Source organism: Nelumbo lutea, chromosome 1 (genome assembly GCF_056320005.1).
Source record: "Nelumbo lutea isolate HS-2025 chromosome 1, American lotus-T2T, whole genome shotgun sequence".
Classification (NCBI taxonomy): domain Eukaryota; kingdom Viridiplantae; phylum Streptophyta; class Magnoliopsida; order Proteales; family Nelumbonaceae; genus Nelumbo; species Nelumbo lutea.
The window spans coordinates 142,468,264-142,489,091 of NC_142684.1; the positions used below are offsets into that span (position 1 = coordinate 142,468,264).

A 20,828-nucleotide genomic window follows, 5' to 3' on the forward strand; every position below is an offset into this window, starting at 1 on the left:
GGGTTTCTAGCCCAAGGCAATGAACAGAAAGTGTGCAAGTTGAAGAAGTCCTTATACGGGCTGAAACAATCACCAAGAGCTTGGTTCAGTAGATTCCATGTGGCAGTTCAGCAGAAAGGATACAGGCAATGTCAATCAGATCACACACTGTTCGTGAAAAAAGGAGAAGGTAAAATTGCTGCTCTAATTGTATATGTGGATGACATAATTGTTACTGGTGATTGGGATGATGAAATTCAGAAATTGAAAATTTTTCTTACCACTCAGTTTGAAGTGAAGGATCTAGGACCTGCCAGATACTTCCTTGGAATTGAAGTTGCCTGATCAAAGAAGGGTATCTTCATTTCTCAAAGGAAATATGTCCTAGATTTACTTTAGGACACTGGAAAGATGGGGGTGAAGCCAGTTGACTCTCCCATTGACCCCAACCATTAATTAGGTGACAACTGTGGTGAATCACTCAAGGATGTGAAACAATTTCAGAGGCTTGTAGGGAGATTGTTATACCTTTCTATGACTCGCCCAGACATTGCATATGCTGTTGGTGTCCTCATTCAATTCATGCATGCTTTTAGGTCTTCTCATCTTGAAGCAGCAGAGAGAATCCTCCGATATTTGAAAAAGTATCCGGGTACTGGTTTGTTGTTTCAAAAGCACGGACATTTGAAAGTTGAAGTTTATACAGATGCAGATTGGACTGGATCCCAAAGTGACAGAAAGTCTACCAGTGGCTACTACACCTTTATAGGAGGGAACCTTGTTACATGGAGGAGGAGTAAAAAGCAAAATGTGGTAGCTAGATCCAGTGCTGAAGCTGAATATCGTGCTATGGCCCACGGGGTTGCTGAAGGCATGTGGATAAAGAATTTGTTGGGGGAGTTGGGTTTCCCAGTGACCAAACCTATAACTCTATTTTGTGATAACAAAGCAGCTATAAGCATTGTTGCCAATCCGGTGCTACATGATAGAACAAAGCACATCGAAGTTGACAAGCATTTTATCAGAGAGAAAGTTATCACAGGCGAAGTGTGTACCCCCTATGTCACTTTTGAGAACCAGCTTGCAGACATCTTTACAAAGGGTTTAAACCTTTCCAGACATCATGATCTTTGTGACAAGTTCGGCATGATTGATATCTATACTCCAACTTGAGGGAGAGTGTTGTCAGTTGTTTATGTATTCAGGTTTAGTACCATAAGGGTACTATTGTAATTTCTCCTCTGTTTGTATTGTTCGACTGTACTAGTATAAATAATAATATATCATTCTTTCGCCCCCTAAGTTCTGTAGGGGCTTTCAGTCCTCTCGGCTCTCCTCTCCTCTCTCCCTCTCTTCTCTCCTCTCGCCTCTTCTCTTGCTCTTTCTCAACACGGAGGAGAGCAATTACAACAGTACCATACTAGTACCTTGTACCAAAGGATCTCATTGATTGGCATATCAAAGATAGCCCGACTCGACACCCAGTGCAGTACCATAATCGAGTGTAGGGGTTATGTGTAACTTTCCAGTTTTTCCCACCGGTCTCCAAGGTCTAGGGCATGACTGAAAAATGGTCTGAGTTCAGTGCTTCAAACAAACACACACTACATGTGCTACGGGTCCAACCCTAGCAGCTGAGACAAGCTACCCCAACTTCTTTGGCTGCACATCAGTGTTAGCCTTGGTAGAATAAACTCCCCAAGTCTATCCAATGATTGAGAACATTCTAAACTAACACGAGTCTCAAAAGTGTCCAGTTTAAGGGCTAATTACACAGAAACATACCAATCACAACATGAAACAATTATGTACTTTTACTCATTTACAATAAATGTATCAGTACATCAATCTGATTGGAGCTAAGGGCATACGCTGTCTAACAGCAATAAGGTATGAGAATAGCGTGAAAATAGTTGCTACAAAAGAAAGGAAGATGAGATATCCCCCATCTATTTTAGGTTGAAAGGAAGAGTTGTAGCAATCTGAAAGTATTGTAAGATGAAGAACTAACACCAAGGTGGGATCGAAGCAAGGACATAAACCAAGAGAAACTTTTGTAACATCATAAAGTTTCATTGGTTGGAGTTCAATCGATAAACAACATAGCCAAAGCCGAGGATGTGAAGAGAGTTTAGGGGGAAGTAGAATATGTTGGAGACATAGTGAATGGAAAGGACTGATAAAAAAATAAAAATAATAATAAAAAACTGATAAAAAAATAGTGAATGGAAAGGTTAAAAATATTGATACAGGCCGATACATTGGTATCTGTTGAGGCGTATAGGCTTGTATCTTTGCTCACTTTTTGTTTTTTTTTTTAGTTTTTTTTTTTTTAGTTTTTTTTTTTGTTTTTTTTTTTCTAACTGGTTGAGAGGGGTCAGGTTAAGGCCCATCTCCCCCCTGAACCAGGTCAGACCCCAAAACACCCCTTGTAGGGGCGTATCGGGAGGCCACTGATACGTATCATATCGGCAGATACGGCTTGATACATATCAAAGTTTTGACCTTGGTGAATGGTGGGTAGGGGACAATTGAAGTGATGGTAGAGAGCATAGAAAGACAGAAGCAAAAACTCTAGAAATTATTGCTCAACTGAACAATGATGTAAGTTTGGGCTATCTATCTTCTCCAGCTTATCCATTGAGATTGGGAGATCTTGATTGGGAGGGAGATAAGAGGGGTCTGCATTTGAAGGAGCAGACATAGGGGGAAGCAGATTGAAGAGGAAAAACCTAGGGAGGATCAACATAGGGTTTATAATAGAAAATAGTGCAAGGGTTGAAAGGAGAGAAACGGAAGAATAGGAGTGCGCATGGGATTTCAAGGGAGGGAGAAGAGGAGACAAAGGGGGGTCGAAGCTGAAGAGGTTATAGGGGAAGATTACACTAAGAAGGGGATGGTAGTTATTGATCAACTAGTGGACAGGTAAGTGAAGATTATGAAGTCACTCGGCTTATTCTTTCTGGGGTGGGGGTAGTGAGGAAGGCAATTGAACATCTTGAGAGAAGAATAAGAGAACAATATAATAATAAAGAAAGCTATTGGGGAAGGGGGTGAGGTGTGTGAGGAAGGAGAAGGGAGGGAAGAAGGAATAGTCGATGAAGAGTAGAGGTAGGTTGTTGTAAATTTAGAGGGAGGGGGTTGAAATTGGAATCCAAAGATGAAGTTGGTATCATGGAATATTAGGGCATTGAGAGAAGAAAAAGAAGAGTGTTAGTAAGGAATGTTTTGAGAATTCATAATCAAAATGTGATGATGCTCCAAGAGATGAAGCTGGAGACATTTGATCTAAGAATGAATAATGAAATTTAGGGGTCTGATAATGGGAAGTGGGTGGATGTGAATGCAGTAGGTCTATTGGGTGGATTGGTTGTCATTTGGGACCCAAGGATCCTTGGAAAGATTAGAGAGAAGTAGGGAGTGTTTTCAATTTCAATCTGTTTCCAAATGGTGGAAGGTGAGTGAGGGGTGGGGGCTTACAAATATTTATTGGGAAAATGAAGAGTGTGATTTTAATTTAGGAATGGGGGCCGTTGATGTTTAGGGGGTGATTTTAATGTAGCTAGGCAAATGGGGGAATGGCCTAATAGATCCTTTACAAAGTGGTTGTCGGTTCACCTGGACAAATGGGAAATGCCCACCTATATTAAGAAGATTGGATAAGTTTCTTTTCTTAGGAGATTGGGAGGAGCATGTGGTAGAGATGGTACAAGAAGCATTGCCATTTTGTATGTTAGATCATAAGCCAATAATTCTTAGAATGTTTGTGGTGAGTTTTGGTCCAAAACCATTCAAGTTTGAAAATATGTGACTTGACAACCCAAACTTTCTGGAATTGTTCATTTGGACAGACTGGGGGAGGAACTGTTTCTAGGGAGGAAAAGCTGGGGATAGAAAGATTGGAAGCTGAGTTGGAAAAGGATAATTCATAGAGAAGAGGAGAGCTGGAGGCAAAAGCCGAGAGTGACATGGCTGAGAGTAGGTGACAAAAACATTGCCTTCTTTCATGCCTATGCTAGTGCTAGTGCTAGAAGGAGGAACTTCATCTCAAGAATAAAAGTGGGGGAGGAAATGGTGGAGTCGTGGAATGAAATTCAGGAGAAGGTGGTGGGGTACTAGAAAAACTTGTATACTTTGAGAATGTGGAGTTTGATGTCCCTTGGGAAGATGCTTCCCAAGAAATTGAATGAGTTCTCAACAAATTATATTGAGAGGGAGTTCGAGATGGGTGAAATTAAGGAAGCCTTAAAAGATTAAATCGGGATAAGGTGCTGGGACCAGACAGGTTCCACTTCTCTTTTATCAAGGCTTGCTGGAAATTGCTACAAGAAGAGCTTGTTTTGATGTTTAAGGAATTCTATAGGGGAAGGTGCTGGAGAGGATGGCTAATGCAATATTGTTTCTTTAAATCCAAAGAAGGATGGTGCTGTGGAGTTGAGAGATTTTAGGTCAATGAGCTTAATCAGCAGTCCATATAAATGGTTAGCAAAGATTTTATCAAAAAGACTCAGAAAATGTTGCATGAGGCGGAGGGAGAGACCCATACGGCTTTTGTGGAAGTAGACATATTTTGGATGAAGTTTTAGTGGAAGTGAGTGTATTGACTCAAGATTGAGGAGTGGAAGAGCGGGGCTGGTTTGTAAGATTGATATTGAAAAAGCTTATGACCATGTGGAATGGGGATGGAGAAAGAATCTGGTTTTGGGAAGATGATTGGTGTGGGGTTGGAAATTTGAGTGAGTTGTGTCCAAGGCTGTATAGGCGGGCTGAGGCTAAGGTGACTATTCTTTACTGTTATGAGAGAAGGGGGGAACAATTGCTCAAATGGGAAATTCTCTGTGAAGTCCTGCTATTTAACACTCTGTAGGGACCGTTTAAGTTTAAATCAAGCTGAAGGTGTGTGGGGAAATCTGGTTTCCCCTAGGGTTGAAGCCTTTGCATGGCTTGTGGCCATGGATAGCATCTTGATGGTGGATCACTTGAAATGTAGGGGCTTCAATATGGCTAATATATGTTTGCTATGCAAAGAACAGGAGGAAACTGTTCACTATCTGTTTATTTCTTGCAAAATATTTGGATTCATTTGTGTTCAGGGTAAGAGACTTTCAGTCAAGGCTCCCTTCGGAGATTTTTTTATCATAGCCAAAGATAAGAGAGCAAGGCTGATTTGGAGTTGCATTCTGTTTTCAATATGCTGGAACATCTGGAAGGAAAGAAACAGTAAAGTTATTGAAGACAAAGCTTGGAATCTGGATGGGATGGTGGCGGCTGTTGGCAAATCTGTTGCAGAATGGGTCCTGGTATTACCAGAATTTAGACAGGTTACCAAAGAGGACTTTGGGGATAAGTTTGGTGAAGTTCTGGGGTTCCAAATATGTCATCTGGATAATATATTTTGACTTGTAATTGAGTTGATTGTGATATTTTAGTTTGTATGCAGGTGTTGCCTTGACACCTGGCTAGGTTGTATCATTTTTTTTTCTTTCTAATGAAAATTTATTTTTACTATAAAAAAAACAAACAAGGCTGGTTGGCATTGTTTATATTGCTTTACATCTGGGTGGTGGTTGAATATATAAAGGGTGGTGACTGGAGCAAGTTCATACTTTGGTGGTTGGGCATTTATTTCTTGGGTCTGACTACGATACCAGAAACGATATCATATCTAAAACCCGTATTAGTGCCACATATATATTGGTACTGGATTTACTTAAGTAACAGGTAACTATTTTTTCATTTACTTTAGTTAAAAAATATTTAAAAAACCCAAAAACTCAAGACTTTTTAACCTATCCGTTACCCGTGTTACCCACTCCTGTGCTCGTCTTCTTCCAATCTCTGTCTCCTAGTCGAACATGTGAACAGCCTCCGTGAATTCTATGGAGCACCTCCTGACGTCCATCACACAAAGTAGATGGGTTATATATAAGTATAGATATAAACTACTACTTGGACACCAATGCACACAAATGTGGATCACTTGTCTATAAACAGATGACTAATGATTGAGATCACCCGTGAGGCAAATGGAAACACAGGAGGCAAATTGCTAATGACAATGGCAATCTCACACAACTAAATGAAATTGTTTCTCTCCTTCGTTAATGGAGTCATTACACTTTCCTCAAACCAGGAGTTACATGTTGAAGCCAATTCCATGACTGCACTTGCGTATACATCAGCATTATTGTAATCCTCAGACTTGAAGTATCTGATTAAATTTCGCAGTGTAGAATTTGCATCAGAGTATAGTTCCAAATAGTCATTTAAGCTTGCTATGGTGCATTAATCATCTTCATTCTCTAACAAATTCTTAATCTTTGCAACTGTGTTGGTGGCATTTTCTTGGGCCAATTGTACTGCAATGACTCCAAGTCCTTGAAGATCTGAACTGCTGCTCTCAGGGACAGCCTAGAGATAGCTCAAGTATGGGGAGTGTTCTGCACATGTTCTGTTAGGGGTTAGCAAGAAAAATTGAAAAAATGAACTGAACCGAAAATCCGTTAACCGAACCAGTCAGTTCGGTTTCATTTTGGTATTTTTAAAAAACCAAAGGTACTGGTTCGCTTCCGGTTAACCAGTATAGAAAACTGGCACTTAACTGAACCAACTAGTATACATATATGTCATATATTTCTATATATTTTATGTATATTTATGTATATTATATATATTTTTTATACATTTTATATTTTCTGTATATTATAAATTAATAAATATGCATTATATATAAATATATATTTATAATAATATATTATTTATTATTTAAAATGTAATATTTTATATATTTCTAGTTGTTTATTATATATTTATATATTTTTTTATAATATGTATTGTTAATATAAAAAAACCGAATAACTGATGAAACGAACTGATCAACCAGTTAACCAATCGGCTTTGGTTTGGTTTCAGTTAACGGTTTTCTAGAAACTGGTAATACCAGTTCGGTTTCAAAAATAGGCCCATGGTTTGGTCCCCTATGTTCTGCAGGTTTGATTTGATTGACCCACTTGGGCCCTTCATCTAAACCGTGTCATTGTTTCGTATGAGTTTGTGATAGACTCTCGGTTGACGGAGCTTCTTCGAGGGAGCTCCTTCCTCAAAAAACATATACCAACATAGGAAATGATATTACCTTGGTCGGGTTCGTTGTGACCAATGGGGGTTGGAACTTGGAGAGAGATGGGGGAGGCAAACAGCTAATAGCATCTTAACGACCGAAAACCTTAACGTCTTTCTGTTTTGAAAGGGTTACTATTTTTCCTTTCTAAATTAATAATTGGTTGTTTCTGAAACCAGTTACCTAAGATAACCCATATTCACCAAAAGTGATAAATCGGCTATTGATTGGTTAAAGTCTACCAATATGATACCTTTCCGTATCATAGATTTTCCCTTGTTTCATTATCTAATTGACTCCCAAGTATGGTTCATGCTAGCTTTTATTGCCCAATCGTGTGAAACGAGTTCTGAACATCAGTCCAGAATAAATTGCAGTAATTCATTTCTCATTTTTGTCTTTTTCAGATGGCAATTGTGTTTGGATCTAGATATTAACTGAGAATGACCATCAAAGTTGATATTTTCCTCTGTATCAGGTTTATGTGGAAGCCTATACCTGTCCATGTGTGAGATATCACCCTTTTGATCCAGTCTTCATTGCACAGTCACATGGGAACTATATTGCCATCTTCTCGTCCAATCCTCCTTTCAAGTTAGACAAGTACAAGAGGTACGAGAGTCATGGAGTATCAGGGTTCCCCATCAAATGCAATTTCAGTTTGGATGGTGAGACACTTGCCTCAGGCTCTTCTGATGGTTGTATATACTTCTACAGCTATAGATCCTCTGACCTTATCAGGAAAATAAAAGCATATGAGCAGGCTTGTTTAGATGTTGCTTTCCATCCCCACGTACCTAATGTGATTGCTTCATGCGGTTGGAATGGAGAAATTTCAGTGTATGAGTGAAATATCTCATAATCATCTTGGACTATGTTGTATTTATTTGTTTTTTTTTATTTTATTTCTTAGGGTCGGGGTGGGGGAGTCGTTTTGTCTAAGCAACCTTTGTTTCTTTTTTTTGTTTTTTTTTTTGGTTGCATTGTCTAACCTGCACTTACTGAGAAGAAAAATCCTTTCCATGATTAGTGGCTTTTCCAGTTATTCTCGGGAGAGGGGTTTCTTTTTGCTTCATGAAATATGAACCATCTGATAGGAATCTACAGACATCCATACCTGCGCCGTATTAGCAGAAATCTGCTTGGATATAAGGTAAGCATCTGCTCTATGTATCAATTTCATTTCACAAGAATCTTGTAAAACAGACAGCTTCATAGCTTTGCTCAATGTCAATTTCATCTGGGGCTCGTTTGTCATCCGAGAAATTTACTTATCCGGAAGTTGGTTCAACATAGTTGTCGGTGGGTTACTGTTCTACATCCAACATGGTTCCACGGCGGAGTGTAGGACCAATAAGTCAGTTTTGAGTCGTAATCTCAGAACATTGGTGATCTGAAATGCAAATCTTCTCTCCAAATGTATGGGGGCAAATATGTCATTTCACAATCCCTTTTTGGTGTTGGGTTGGTCGTGGGAAGGTCTTCTTTTATTGCTCTTAATGTCTACTACTAGTGACTAGTGAGGCACGTTGGGAGTCCTACAGTAACAGGGAAAGTGGATAGGGAGAATCTGAAATATCGTTTCCCTCTTTCCATGATTACTCGGTCTCAGGGCCCAAAACACACGTTCTTAGTCTACTCTATGCCAACATTCGTGGGTCCAAATTACTTATGGCTACATGAGAGTTGTAAACGAGGAAGGGAGAGTCTACAGTCCAAACCTAAGTCCAGGTACTCTTAACCATGATTACTATCTAAAACAGGGATGGTTCTAAAGTGTGTTTATGTTGATGTCTGTTGCCTTTCTTGATTTGATTTTGATTTTGGCTTTGCCTCCGCCTTCCATGATGGCTTTGCATATTGGAGGACGGGACCAACACCAACACCCTCTACAGAGAGAACCTCTGTTCATCCTAATAATTTAGTGGGAGGTGTGGAAGCCACGTGGTGTGAAATCATTTCGTTTTAGTTCTTCCTGGCACTCGGATGCGATAGTTATTATCTAATTATTTTCAACAAAAAAAGAATCTTAATAATAATTTGAAAACGAAGTCATTTTCTGTAATATCAGAAATGAAATCATTTTTATTGGTTTTAACTCTAGAGGGTGGACGGTCATCTACTCTATAACCCACAAGGCCTTATTACAACTGGCAATCGGGTTGAGTGTGTCGGGTTCGGGTCGGGTCAAGGTATTCGGGTTGGGTTGTCAAATGCTAGACCCTAACTCTAAATGTTTGGGTTAGGGTTGACCCATGAATCAATTCGGGTCATCCCAAAAAATAATTAAAATTTAAAAAAATAAAAAAAATACATGAAAAATGTCAAAATTAAAAGAATTAACCTTAAAATTCCAAATATAAAATAAAAGCTTGAACATTTAACAATTTAAAGAGTAAACAATAAAAAGTAAAGACTAAATAGAAAAAATTAAAGAGTGGAAACTTCTAACAATGCATAAATAATCTCAATTAGACTTGAAAATCGGGTCAGCAGGTTGACCCGTGACCCAACCCCAATCCAACCCAGATTTTTTTGGGTTGGGTCATTTTCACATTCGGGTTGTTAAATATGAGACCCTAACCCTATTTTTTCAGGTTGGGTTGGGTCGGGTTCACGGGCTGGGTCAACTTTTTGCCAGGTCTAATATAGAGGTCCGAAACGATTTCCAAACCAATACTATTATCTGGTCAGCTGGGAAGATTTCTATGACTAAGCATGTAGTCAACCATCATAGCCACGTAATAGGCACGTGATTTTCACTTAAGAGGGAGTGGTGGCGGAGGTTAACAGCTCGGAGAGGCAATGTTTATCCTCCTCTGAAATGACTTGTTGAAGTTGAGATTTGAGAAAACGGTGGTAACAAAGAATAATACTACACAAGACACAATCATACATACATACCCCCTGCCATTTCTCTTGGAGTTCAATTGCAGTGTGACACAAGATACCACACCACCTCCCCATTTTTACATGCGTTTGAAAGGGGTGAGAGAGATTTCAACAATACCTCACACATATATACCCAAACTCATACAGAAAACGCATCTCCCCATGTAAAAAATAATCCAATTAAGCATAACCAGACAAGCCAGCGGTTCTTACAGGGGACCATGGTCCACAGGCCCCCTCACAACTGTTTCTATTGGAAGCTGTTGTCATCCTAACACCCATCTAAAGCCAAGACACAGTTAGATAACCTATTTGCCTATGTTTTCTTTTCCTCAACTTCTGAATAAATGTGCCTCCCACCTTACATGGTCTTATGGTCCTCCTGTTTTCTATCTCTCTCACACACGTCTCTTCAAAGAACAAATGGAAAGTTCAAAGGCAAAAGCAAAGAAAATCCCCTACAAAAAGTTAGCTGAAGACTGCCCCCTCTCCATATGACTGCAATCATCTTCCAAAAGAGGATGTTACTGTGGGGTACTTTGTGGTCAAGCGGGTGTTTGCGCCCGAGGTCCCACCTGTTGGCCGAACTGGCGACATGAAACGATGGGCAGAAAGGTCCTTGTCATACACCCACCCTCTTGGATTGACTATGAAGTATGAACTCCTTGCCCTAAGTTACCGAGAGCTGCTGTTTTTTTATTAGGGTAACCAATTGAAAAAAAAAAAAAAAGGAATCTTAGCTTGTGCTTAGTGCTGATTGCAGAAAGATGAAAGATTGGCATCGGAATCACAAGACTTCATAGTAACCCTTTCATTTTAATTTAATATAATCCACCATGTCAAGTTGTCAACTTTAGATTAATGATATCTCTTCTTTCACCAAACGATCATAATCGATGTTAGGTTATATACCCAAGTATGGTCATCAGTCCCTTCCATTCCAATACTGGCCTCGGGAAAGTGTGCCGACAAGACAGCTGGTGTTGGTTCCACTCCACCTTGTGGTTTGTGGTCATTCCTCTAATTTCCCTTTTCTATTTGCTCTTTCTTTCTTTCCTCTGGTGCTGCTGCAGTCTGCAGAGTGCCAGAGTCTAGTCTCGAAAGAATAATTGGTTTTGTGAGGTGGTAATCTTAATTTTGCATCATTTTGTCTTCTTAATTAAGGAAAGTGTACCTTACAAGGACTTCCTAAGTAGGCCTTGTAGCCACTCTGCTTGTACGAAATTTGCCCAAAACGGGATACCCTCCCTAATGGGATCTGATGTCCTATATCTTGTATCTTACTTTGTAGTTTACTTGATACATTGCCATATGCTTGATAGACAGAAAACAAATACAAATGAAAATCTAAGCCAACTCGATCCAAGATTGAAGATTCAAATGTTGAGAATCTTCCAAAAAGTTGCATTTCTGATTTATGGATTTCTCCACATACAGATAGAAAAGTGCATATATGAAACTGAGCATGCACCTAGTTTAACTAGATTTCCCATGAATCATGTTGGGTTTTAGAATGAAGCATGCAACATATCGCTTTTCCTATCTTATATATATGTATATATATATAATATATATATATATATATATATTCTTTCTCAAAGGATGGCAATTGCAATTACAAAATGGCTTGTAGTTGCATGCATGAACTTTCTGATGATTAATTTATGACATTAATTAATTAGGTCTACCCCAACACAATACTTCATCATACTTTGGATTCTTAATCATGTTTTCACACTGTGAAGTGATATAATCTGAGAGTCTGATATGTAAAGCCCAACCTCCATGGCAAAAAGAACTGAAATGTTCAGAATTTCCTAGTGGAATATTGTTAGTTGCATTCCCTGGGCCGTGTCGTGCATAAAGAATAGTAACCGGTATAAAGATGGCTTTTGATTTTATATATACCATCTCAGTTGGGAACTGTGGATGAGAAGTTACTATAATCATGAAATCTTTAGATAACCTTTCCATGTTATTACTCTTTTATGAAAATAAAAATTGAAGTTTGTATTCAATACTACCACTAATCCTAACCTCTCTTAAAAAGGAAACTAAAAAAAACAAAAAATCACTGCTAATATCTATCTGTTCAACCAAACCAGCAGAAAAACTAAACCTTAGATCTAGCAAGGTACCCTTGTTTCTCTCATTAAATCTTGTCTTTGTAAGACAAGGAAAAGTATACACGCAAAAGACAGAGTTGAAATAATTCTGGATTCTTCACAAGGAGAGGTTGATTTTATGAACAGTGCCCTAACCTTAGGGGGCACTTGACCGACATGAGTGAGAGAGATCACAGTAAGTAGATGGAGACACTGTACCAACACGTATAGTCAACAACCAGGAGAACGAAAAGAAAAGAAAAAAAAAAAAAGTACCAGACCAGGAAAGCTAAAATGGGGTTAAAATCATTATCCGTGAAAGTGAGAGGGGGCAAAACGAGAGTGAATAATTAAATTTTACCCTGACGAGAGAAAAATAAGTAAGTATATAAAATGGTTAGATAATTAATTAAGGGATGAACATGCATTCCTGTAACCCAAGCAAACCAAATGAAATGCTGCAGCAGCAGCAGCAGCAGCAGCAGCTGAAAACATGTACATGGCAACTACAGAAATTGTCATCTGCGAAGAAGTTGCATCATAGTGGGTGGGTTCTGGTGAATTTGTTTGATCGATGGGTGCAATAAAAAACTGAAAGCGATTTGAGTTTTTGTAGTATTGGCAACTGTGATCTGTATAGTGCATGAAGTGGAGGACATGACATGATAGCTTTCATAAAAGCTGAGTGACACTTTGGGCTTTGATAGGTTGTGGTGGAGAGCATGCATGGCCAAGTCCGGGCAAATCAAGTACCCACCTCACCCTGTTACGTCCCGATACGCGTCCATGTTCATGTATCGGCTTGCATGTGTCGGATGTTGCTTTCGCCCACGTGCCAGCGAGATACCTAATGCCTGGCTAATGGCTTCTTCCCCTCCATGGCTCTATGGCTCCATGGCTCCATGGCTCCATGCATGCAGCAATGGCTTATGCAGAAGCTCGCACGTATATGTGCACTACACACAGATGTTTGTTTGCTTTTTACTCTTAAAGCAAAAGCATTAGTTGCTGCTTGGTGCAATTTATGTTAGAATAGATCGAATTGAGCTATTCTAACTCCATGATTGCATGAATTGGGTCTCTCCTTTTTCTTGTTTTCCCATTGTTACTATTTAATATTTCTTGTCTTTGGGGTGGGTAATGGTTGAAGCAAAGCAGCAGCATCTGAAAGAAACCATGATTCTTGATTGAAAAAGATGAGAAATAGAAAACCCACACACACACACACGAGCTCCGAGGCCTTTTGAAGTGTCAAGGAAAGTAGTTTTAACACATCAAAGTTTGAAAAAAATAATAATTTGAAAGCAAAAAGTGGCATGTGATGAAGGAATAGTTGAGAAATTTTATATTAACTGATTCAGAATTCAGATGTTTAAAGCCAGGAGGCAACTGGAACAATGTTTGGCAGGCGATGTGATTAATGAGGTTATAATTAATCATGGTCATGACCACCAAAATTAATGAAAAGTCCTGCTCCTGCCCCTCATAGATCAGGATCGAAATCTGCCGATCCAGTACTAGTAATAAATCACAAATTAATTGAATAAAAGTGGTACTATAGTAGCATTATCAGAGGTATATATTACTTTCCAGTTTCCATGGTACAGTAGTACTCTCTAGCTAATGGCGACCTGGGATTAGGGCCCATCAGAAGGATTTTGAGTAAACAAATAAAAATCGAAAAGATCAACAATACTATAGCTAGTAGTTGGCCAAACCAAAACCTTTGCTTACTAGAATAAATCTCAATCTCGTCATCTGGTTTAATTGTTGAATGGCTATATATATATATATATATATATATATATATATATATATATATAGTCCATGTGATCTGGGACATGTAAAAGAACAGTAGTACTCATGCATATAGTGCAGTTTTAACGTTTCACCCATACCTAGCTAGCTCATATGTTATCACATTAGAGTAGCTTTTGCAACCCCTTCCCCATATTTATATATATCTTGTGCCCTTATTAGCCCACATTTCGCCAGTCTGGCGCTGCCAACACTGCATTCGCATTATATATATTATCTTTGCCTCTCTGTCTGTATTATTTTGTATTTTGCACCACCACTAGTCAACATTTCAGGTTATTAATTGCTCCATGACCAACCCCCCCCCCCTTTCTTGGGTTTATTTACCTATCTGGTCGTTCCTTGATTAATAACAACAAAATGGAGGTATGAGTCGTGATTGCCTGGGCAGACCCAAACCCCAAGTATGCATACACAGTGGGCTATGTATGTTGGTACCATACCTACATGAATAATGAATGAATGAATGAATTACAGGTCCATACCCACCTTTCTAGGACCTAGATAGATAGATAGATAGATTGATTGAAAGGAGGGATGCACAACTGCACATGGATCGGGTCAATGCCAGCCCATATTGAATTACTGAACAGTACGTTTCTGCCTAAATTTGACTCCTACATTTCCAAGATGCATGCATACATAGATCCTAAGCTCTAAGCTCCATGCTGGGCGATAAACTTACAAAAGTCCAGATTGACAGGGAACTGGGCCAATCACAACCTACCTAATGTGACCATTTACTATATATGAAAGGACACAAGAAGTTGTAGGATTTCAGTATCGAAAAGCTAGTTTTGCAAGTAAGAGACTAAGGGGGATGGTGGTAAAAGAAGCAGGATGAGGGAGTTGGCGTACGTTATATATGGAGTAAGAGTCTAAGAGGGTTGGACTTGGACTACTGTTTATTATTATATTATATTATATTATATTTATAGTACAAAACTAAATTATTTCAATAAGGAAGGGAATTAGAGTAAGTTGGGATTCTGGGGAACAGGAGAGGAGCAGGGATTTGTTCTCTGAAAGAGAGAGGAAGTTGATCGTACTGGGACTATATGTTGTCTTCATTATTACTTGGCTCGAGAGGTTAAAATTGTAGTTAAAGTCAAAGGTCAAACATATGCAAGTCTGTGAAATGTTCCACGGAGTAGACACATTCTAATGTAGACATTCCCAAACGCACTCGCCCACTCCCTCTTCACCAAGCACAAGGTACTCAAAAACTCTCCCACTTGAAGCTTTTAATTTTGAAGAGAGAGAGAGAGACATTGCCCATTGCTATTACTCATTACCCACCCGGCCACCCGCCACCCCTCTTTTAAATCTTATCGTTAATCTATTTCTACCACATTACCAAAAAAAAAAAGAAAAAATAAAAATCGATTTCTACAACTACCATCTGATAGATATTCGCTTTGACTGTGTCAGGGCTAGGTGATAGCGAGCAGCTGAAATAAGGGTGGAGAGAACACCAATGGATGGGTGACACGTGACGCACTTGAGAGAGAGAGGGACCAGACAATGGCTAAAGTGAGAGGACAAGAGGCGACAGCACCGGGCGGAGGGACCACGTGTGGAGTTGGACGGTCCGAGTCTGAGACATTCCCCCTCCAAAGTCCAAAGTCCAAACCACAAAGTAAAGTGTGTACAATTAACAATAGAAGCCTCCTTACTCAGTCTTGATCCAGTGAGGCAGTGATCCTCTTCTCTTGTGGTGGCTGTGGCTGACGTACCGCTGACATCAAAGCAATTGCTGGCTCTGGCTGAGTTGGCCTTTCGCATCCCTCTCTCCCTGTTTCCCTCGTCCGTCCTATACTACTCCCCCAGTCCCACCATTTATCTCTTGTGGGACCCGGCCCGCATACGCATACTATTCATCCATGATCAGGCAAAGAAAACCCAACGGTCAAGACGCAGGATTAGTATGTATGCCCAAAAAGCAATTTTTGGAAGGCAAGCTGTGCAAGTGCCACAGCAAAAAGTCTTACTAACTTTCGTCTTTGCCCCCTTCCCGTCCCAAACCCAAAGTAATTATAATTTAATGAAAAACTACTCCAAAATATTTAAATCTCCCGTGCAAAATGCAATGTCCCTTCACATTAATTATTGACAAGAAGTACTGCAAATTCAAATTTATGGGCCCTCCCTACGTATTAACTCTACTCCATCAGATCACATCAATCACTGACATTTTCCCACACCATCGGTTTGACGTTGGTGATTTAATATGTCATATGAATATGGATTGGATTGGACCCATCAGATCAGATCAGATTAGATTAGCCACTGACATTTTTTCTACACCATAGATTTGACGTTGATGATGAAACATGAATATGGATCGGATGCCTGTACTGCTATTTTATGCATTTACGCTTCAAGTATACAACTAATCCATCAAAAAATAATGATAAAAAAGTGCACCTTCTTACTTCAATTTATATATCAAACTTTAACCACTTTTTCGACCACATTTGTTCTGACGCTAAATGCTGATCACCATCCCTCTCTCTCTCTCTCTCAATATATATATATATATATATATATTTATATATATATATATATATATGTATTTATTGATTTTTTGCGAAAAAAACTATTATCTTCTTTTTTTTCCATCAGTCCCACGGGCACTATTTCTTTGACTTATATTAATCTTCGATCTATCTCACCGTGAACCTCACACATCTGGGTTGGGCCGATCCACTTGTCCAACTACACAATTGTCCACAACTCTTTTCTACTAACGAAAAAAGGATCATCACTCATCTGTCTTTACAATATGGCCCACAGAAAGCCATGAATGAACCTCTACTGACTACTGGTGCCGGCACACCTCATAATATGATATAAAAAATTTTAATCTCACCATAATCATCCCATTATTTTGCAATGGCCAACCCACACAAGTTACAATACAACTCACAAGCAACAGCCCAAGCTCCTATACAAAAACCTTGGCACGACACATAATCACATATTACGGAGGTTATGGCTTGGTTGTTTACCGCTGGCCCCTTCCTTGTGGAACAACCGCCATGTACCCGGTGTACTTTACCGCGGCGGGTTTACTGGATATTGCCCGTCAATTCCAATTCCCCCTCCCCCTCTCTGCTCTCTCTGCCCTTTAGACATCCCCAGAGCCAGAGGATAAAACTCCAAACGGTTTCCCCCGTCGCCTTCCTTCCTTCCTTATACGACAACCACACGCCCACTCACACGCGCGTGTACAGGAAAGTCAGGAGACAGCATCTCCCCCGATACTACACAACTAAATAGATAAATTTTATATAGTGTAGGTTGCAGCGTAAGAAAAGTCAATATTATATTATAAAACAGAAAAAAAAAAAATAAATAAACTACATACAGCATATTTACTATATAGCCCTTCCCTTCATCACTACTGTTCCTTCCAAGTTCCAAGTTAGAGAAGAGCTTAGAACCCTTTGTTCTGGTGTTCGGATGAGTATACACTCTGTATAATATATAGATAGGGCATACAGCCACCCTCGCTAGCTCTATTCTATTTCTATATATAACCCCCTCTCGCCCTCCTCCCTTGCCCACCAAACCATCTCACCTCTAGGCTCTAGCTCTTCTCCTACTGCAATTGCCTTTCTCTCTTCTCATATCTCATCAGACTCCGAGTCTCTCTTCCTTCCCCGGCCCACCCATTTATTCAATTATTTACCCTTCTCCATAGTGTTCCAACTTGGAAATTCAAACCATGCCAGAAGCTCCCAAAGTTCCTATAGCCGCGTCCGCAACCCATGACTACGTGATCGACCATAACAGGCCTGATGTGAACCAGAACGCACTTGAGTTCATTGAAGATGTCACCACCAACGCCGATGAAATTCAGAAACGGGTCCTTGCTGAGATTCTCTCTCGCAGTGCCCATGTTGAATACTTACAGCGACATGGGCTTAATGGGCGTACAGATCGTGAGACCTTCAAGAAGGTCATGCCCGTTGTTACTTATGAGGATCTGCAGTCCGATATCAACCGCATCGCTAATGGAGATACTTCACCAATCCTCTGTGGACTCCCCATCTCTGAGTTCTTGACTAGGTGCGTTTTTTGACGTGTCGTGTCCACTCTCTTCATTATGATTTACTACTACAGTTTGACTGCTTGTACAGGCTAATTAAACGGTTCTGTTGTGTTGTTGTGGGTTTCGGAGATAACCAATTATTTGTTATTTGACATGAGTGGTGGCTTTGTTTTTCTTTATAATATATATATATATATATATATATAGTTCGGGAACATCTGCTGGAGAGAGGAAACTGATGCCCACAATTGAAGAAGAGCTCGAGAGGCGATCTTTGCTGTACAGCCTTCTGATGCCTGTCATAGACCAGTTTGTTCCTGGTTTGGACAAAGGCAAGGGAATGTACTTCTTGTTCATAAAATCTGAGGCCAAGACGCCGGGAGGACTAGTAGCTCGGCCGGTCCTCACGAGCTACTACAAGAGTTTACACTTTAAGCATAGACCTTATGATCCATACACCAACTACACCAGTCCAAATGAGACCATTCTCTGTCCAGATTCATACCAGAGCATGTACTCCCAGTTGCTTTGTGGCCTCTGTCAAAATAAGCAAGTTCTACGAGTAGGAGCCGTCTTTGCTTCCGGCTTCATTCGAGCTATCCGATTCCTTGAGAAACATTGGTCCCTTCTCTGCAACGACATCCGAACTGGAGCTATAAACCTCCAGATCACAGACCCATCGTTGAGAGACGCCGTCTCCAGAATTCTCAAACCCGACCCCGAGCTTGCAGACTTCATTGAGTCCGAATGTACTAGGGAGGCATGGCAGGGGATCATAACTAGGTTATGGCCCAACACCAAATATATTGATGTCATAGTGACTGGGACCATGTCTCAGTATATTCCTACCCTGGATTACTACAGCAATGGCCTCCCCCTCGTGTGCACCATGTACGCATCTTCAGAGTGCTACTTTGGCCTAAACCTCAATCCTCTCTGCAAACCAAACGAAGTCTCCTACACCCTCATTCCAACAATGGCCTACTTCGAGTTCTTGCCAGTGCACAGGAACAATGGCTTAACCACTTCCATCTCAGTACCCAAATCTCTGAACGAGAAGGAGCAGCAAGACTTGGTCGATCTGGTTGACGTCAAGCTCGGGCAAGAGTATGAGCTTGTTGTAACCACTTATGCAGGTAAGCTGGCCGGGTTCAGTCTATTTGAATACTATATATTCTCGTAAATCCAACATGACATTCAAGCATGGATTTTGATCTTAAACAGGACTCTATCGCTACAGAGTTGGGGACGTGCTTCGAGTTGCCGGGTTCAAGAACAAGGCTCCTCAATTCAACTTCGTTTGCCGCAAGAACGTGGTTCTAAGCATAGACTCTGATAAGACGGACGAGGTTGAGCTGCAAGCTGCAGTGAAGGATGCTATCAACCATTTAGTGCCGTTCGACGCATCGCTCATCGAGTACACAAGCTATGCGGATACAACGACCATCCCCGGCCATTACGTCCTATACTGGGAGCTTCGTCACGATAGCACAACCCCAATTCCTCCTTCGGTTTTCGAGGATTGTTGCCTTACAATTGAAGAATCCCTCAACAGTGTGTATCGCCAAGGTCGTGTCTCGGACAAGTCCATTGGACCTCTAGAGATTAAGATCGTAGAGACCGGGACCTTCGACAAGCTCATGGACTACGCTATCAGCAGAGGTGCTTCAATAAACCAGTACAAGACACCACGGTGTGTAAAGTTTGCTCCCATTGTTGAGCTTCTGAACTCAAGGGTTCTTTCGAATTACTTCAGCCCAAAATGCCCGAAGTGGGTCCCAGGCCATAAGCAATGGTGCACGCAGAAGCAGAACTGATGTCCTCAACTATTACTTTGGTAGTGATAGTGATGAAAGAGCATGAACGGAGCTGTTTCCATGATCTAAGAAAAAGAAGTCCATTATCTCCCTAAGAAAGTAGAAACCCCCCCCCCCCCCCCTCCTTCCCTTAGATTAACTGATCCTTTTTTCTTTCTTTTCTTTTTCATTTGACTTTTTAATTTAGCAGTGTACAAAACAGTTCCACTTCTAAGGAAGCCTTTTTTCCTTCTTTTTAAAATTTATCTAATCTAACATTTTCTTTTGTTTTATTGGATATTTTTTCTTCCTTCCAGCCAGGAATCCTGCCCAGCAAACTCTTCTGAAATACAAAATTTCAAATACAAGTATACAACCCCCTTAAGCAATAGGCATAATCCTTATTTTTATATTCACAGAGAATACTGAAAAGCGGACCAACTTTTACCATATAATTAACTAAAGCATCAACAATCACAATGAGAATGTCTTACTATATTTAACAAGTTTAAGGTGGTTTTTATACGAAAGCTTTTTCCTTAGAGAAAAACTGGTCATCTCTACTTTTCCGGCCACTTATTCTTCTCGACGGAACGGAAAAGTCGCCGCATTCTTGCGTTAATTCCGATGACCCGACCAGAACTGCCAAATGAGCAGAAGGTTTCTTTTAAGTAAAGAGCAGACAAAGTGGAAATAATTGGATCAGAAACTGTTCCCTTGTTGCTCTTCAGCGAAGAAGCAAAAGAAGCATTATTTTATAAATTCTCAGTATCATGTTTGCCAATGTAAGAGATTGAGTGAGACCCAGAAAAAGAGATGAAGACAATTTTTTAGACAATCTCCCCTGAAAAAGCTTAAAATTAAAAACATAGGAGCACAGAAACTTTAATTTAAGACGCTTATCTGATTCTGGTCTGATCAACCACCAGAGAGAGAGATGATCATTATATGATAAGGATCATAAATTATTTTTTGAATTATCATATTATGTGTGTGTGTGTGAGTAGAACTGTACAATACGTGTTTATCGCCTTGTTACCTACGCTATGGGGGTGTCCTCG

At 40.1% G+C, this 20,828-nt stretch overlaps 2 protein-coding genes and 1 pseudogene across 4 annotated transcripts in view; 2 read left to right on the top strand and 1 right to left on the bottom strand.

Moving 5' to 3' along the window:
- Window positions 1-13,563, top strand: part of LOC148878028 (Transducin/WD40 repeat-like superfamily protein) — a 119,512-nt gene extending 105,949 nt beyond the window's left edge. For 2 of the 3 annotated variants that reach the window (XM_088947968.1, XM_088947961.1), the window contains one exon: window positions 7,578-8,365. In XM_088947968.1, coding sequence (XP_088804094.1) covers window positions 7,578-7,949 — 372 coding nt within the window. In that variant the 3' untranslated portion in view covers window positions 7,950-8,365. Of the gene's footprint in view, window positions 1-7,577; window positions 8,366-12,803 lie in introns of those variants that run through there. The other variant, XM_088947974.1, reaches the window with a different exon arrangement.
- On the bottom strand, window positions 5,956-7,384 carry LOC148878029 (putative invertase inhibitor; annotated as a pseudogene).
- Window positions 13,564-17,478: 3,915 nt separating the features above from the next.
- Window positions 17,479-20,065, top strand: DFL1 (Auxin-responsive GH3 family protein). Its single transcript, XM_088947986.1, has 3 exons — window positions 17,479-17,988; window positions 18,179-19,107; window positions 19,196-20,065. The coding sequence occupies exons 1-3, from the start codon at window positions 17,645-17,647 to the stop codon at window positions 19,786-19,788; spliced, it is 1,866 nt and encodes a 621-aa protein (XP_088804112.1). The 5' UTR covers window positions 17,479-17,644; the 3' UTR covers window positions 19,789-20,065.
- Window positions 20,066-20,828: the final 763 nt, after the last annotated feature.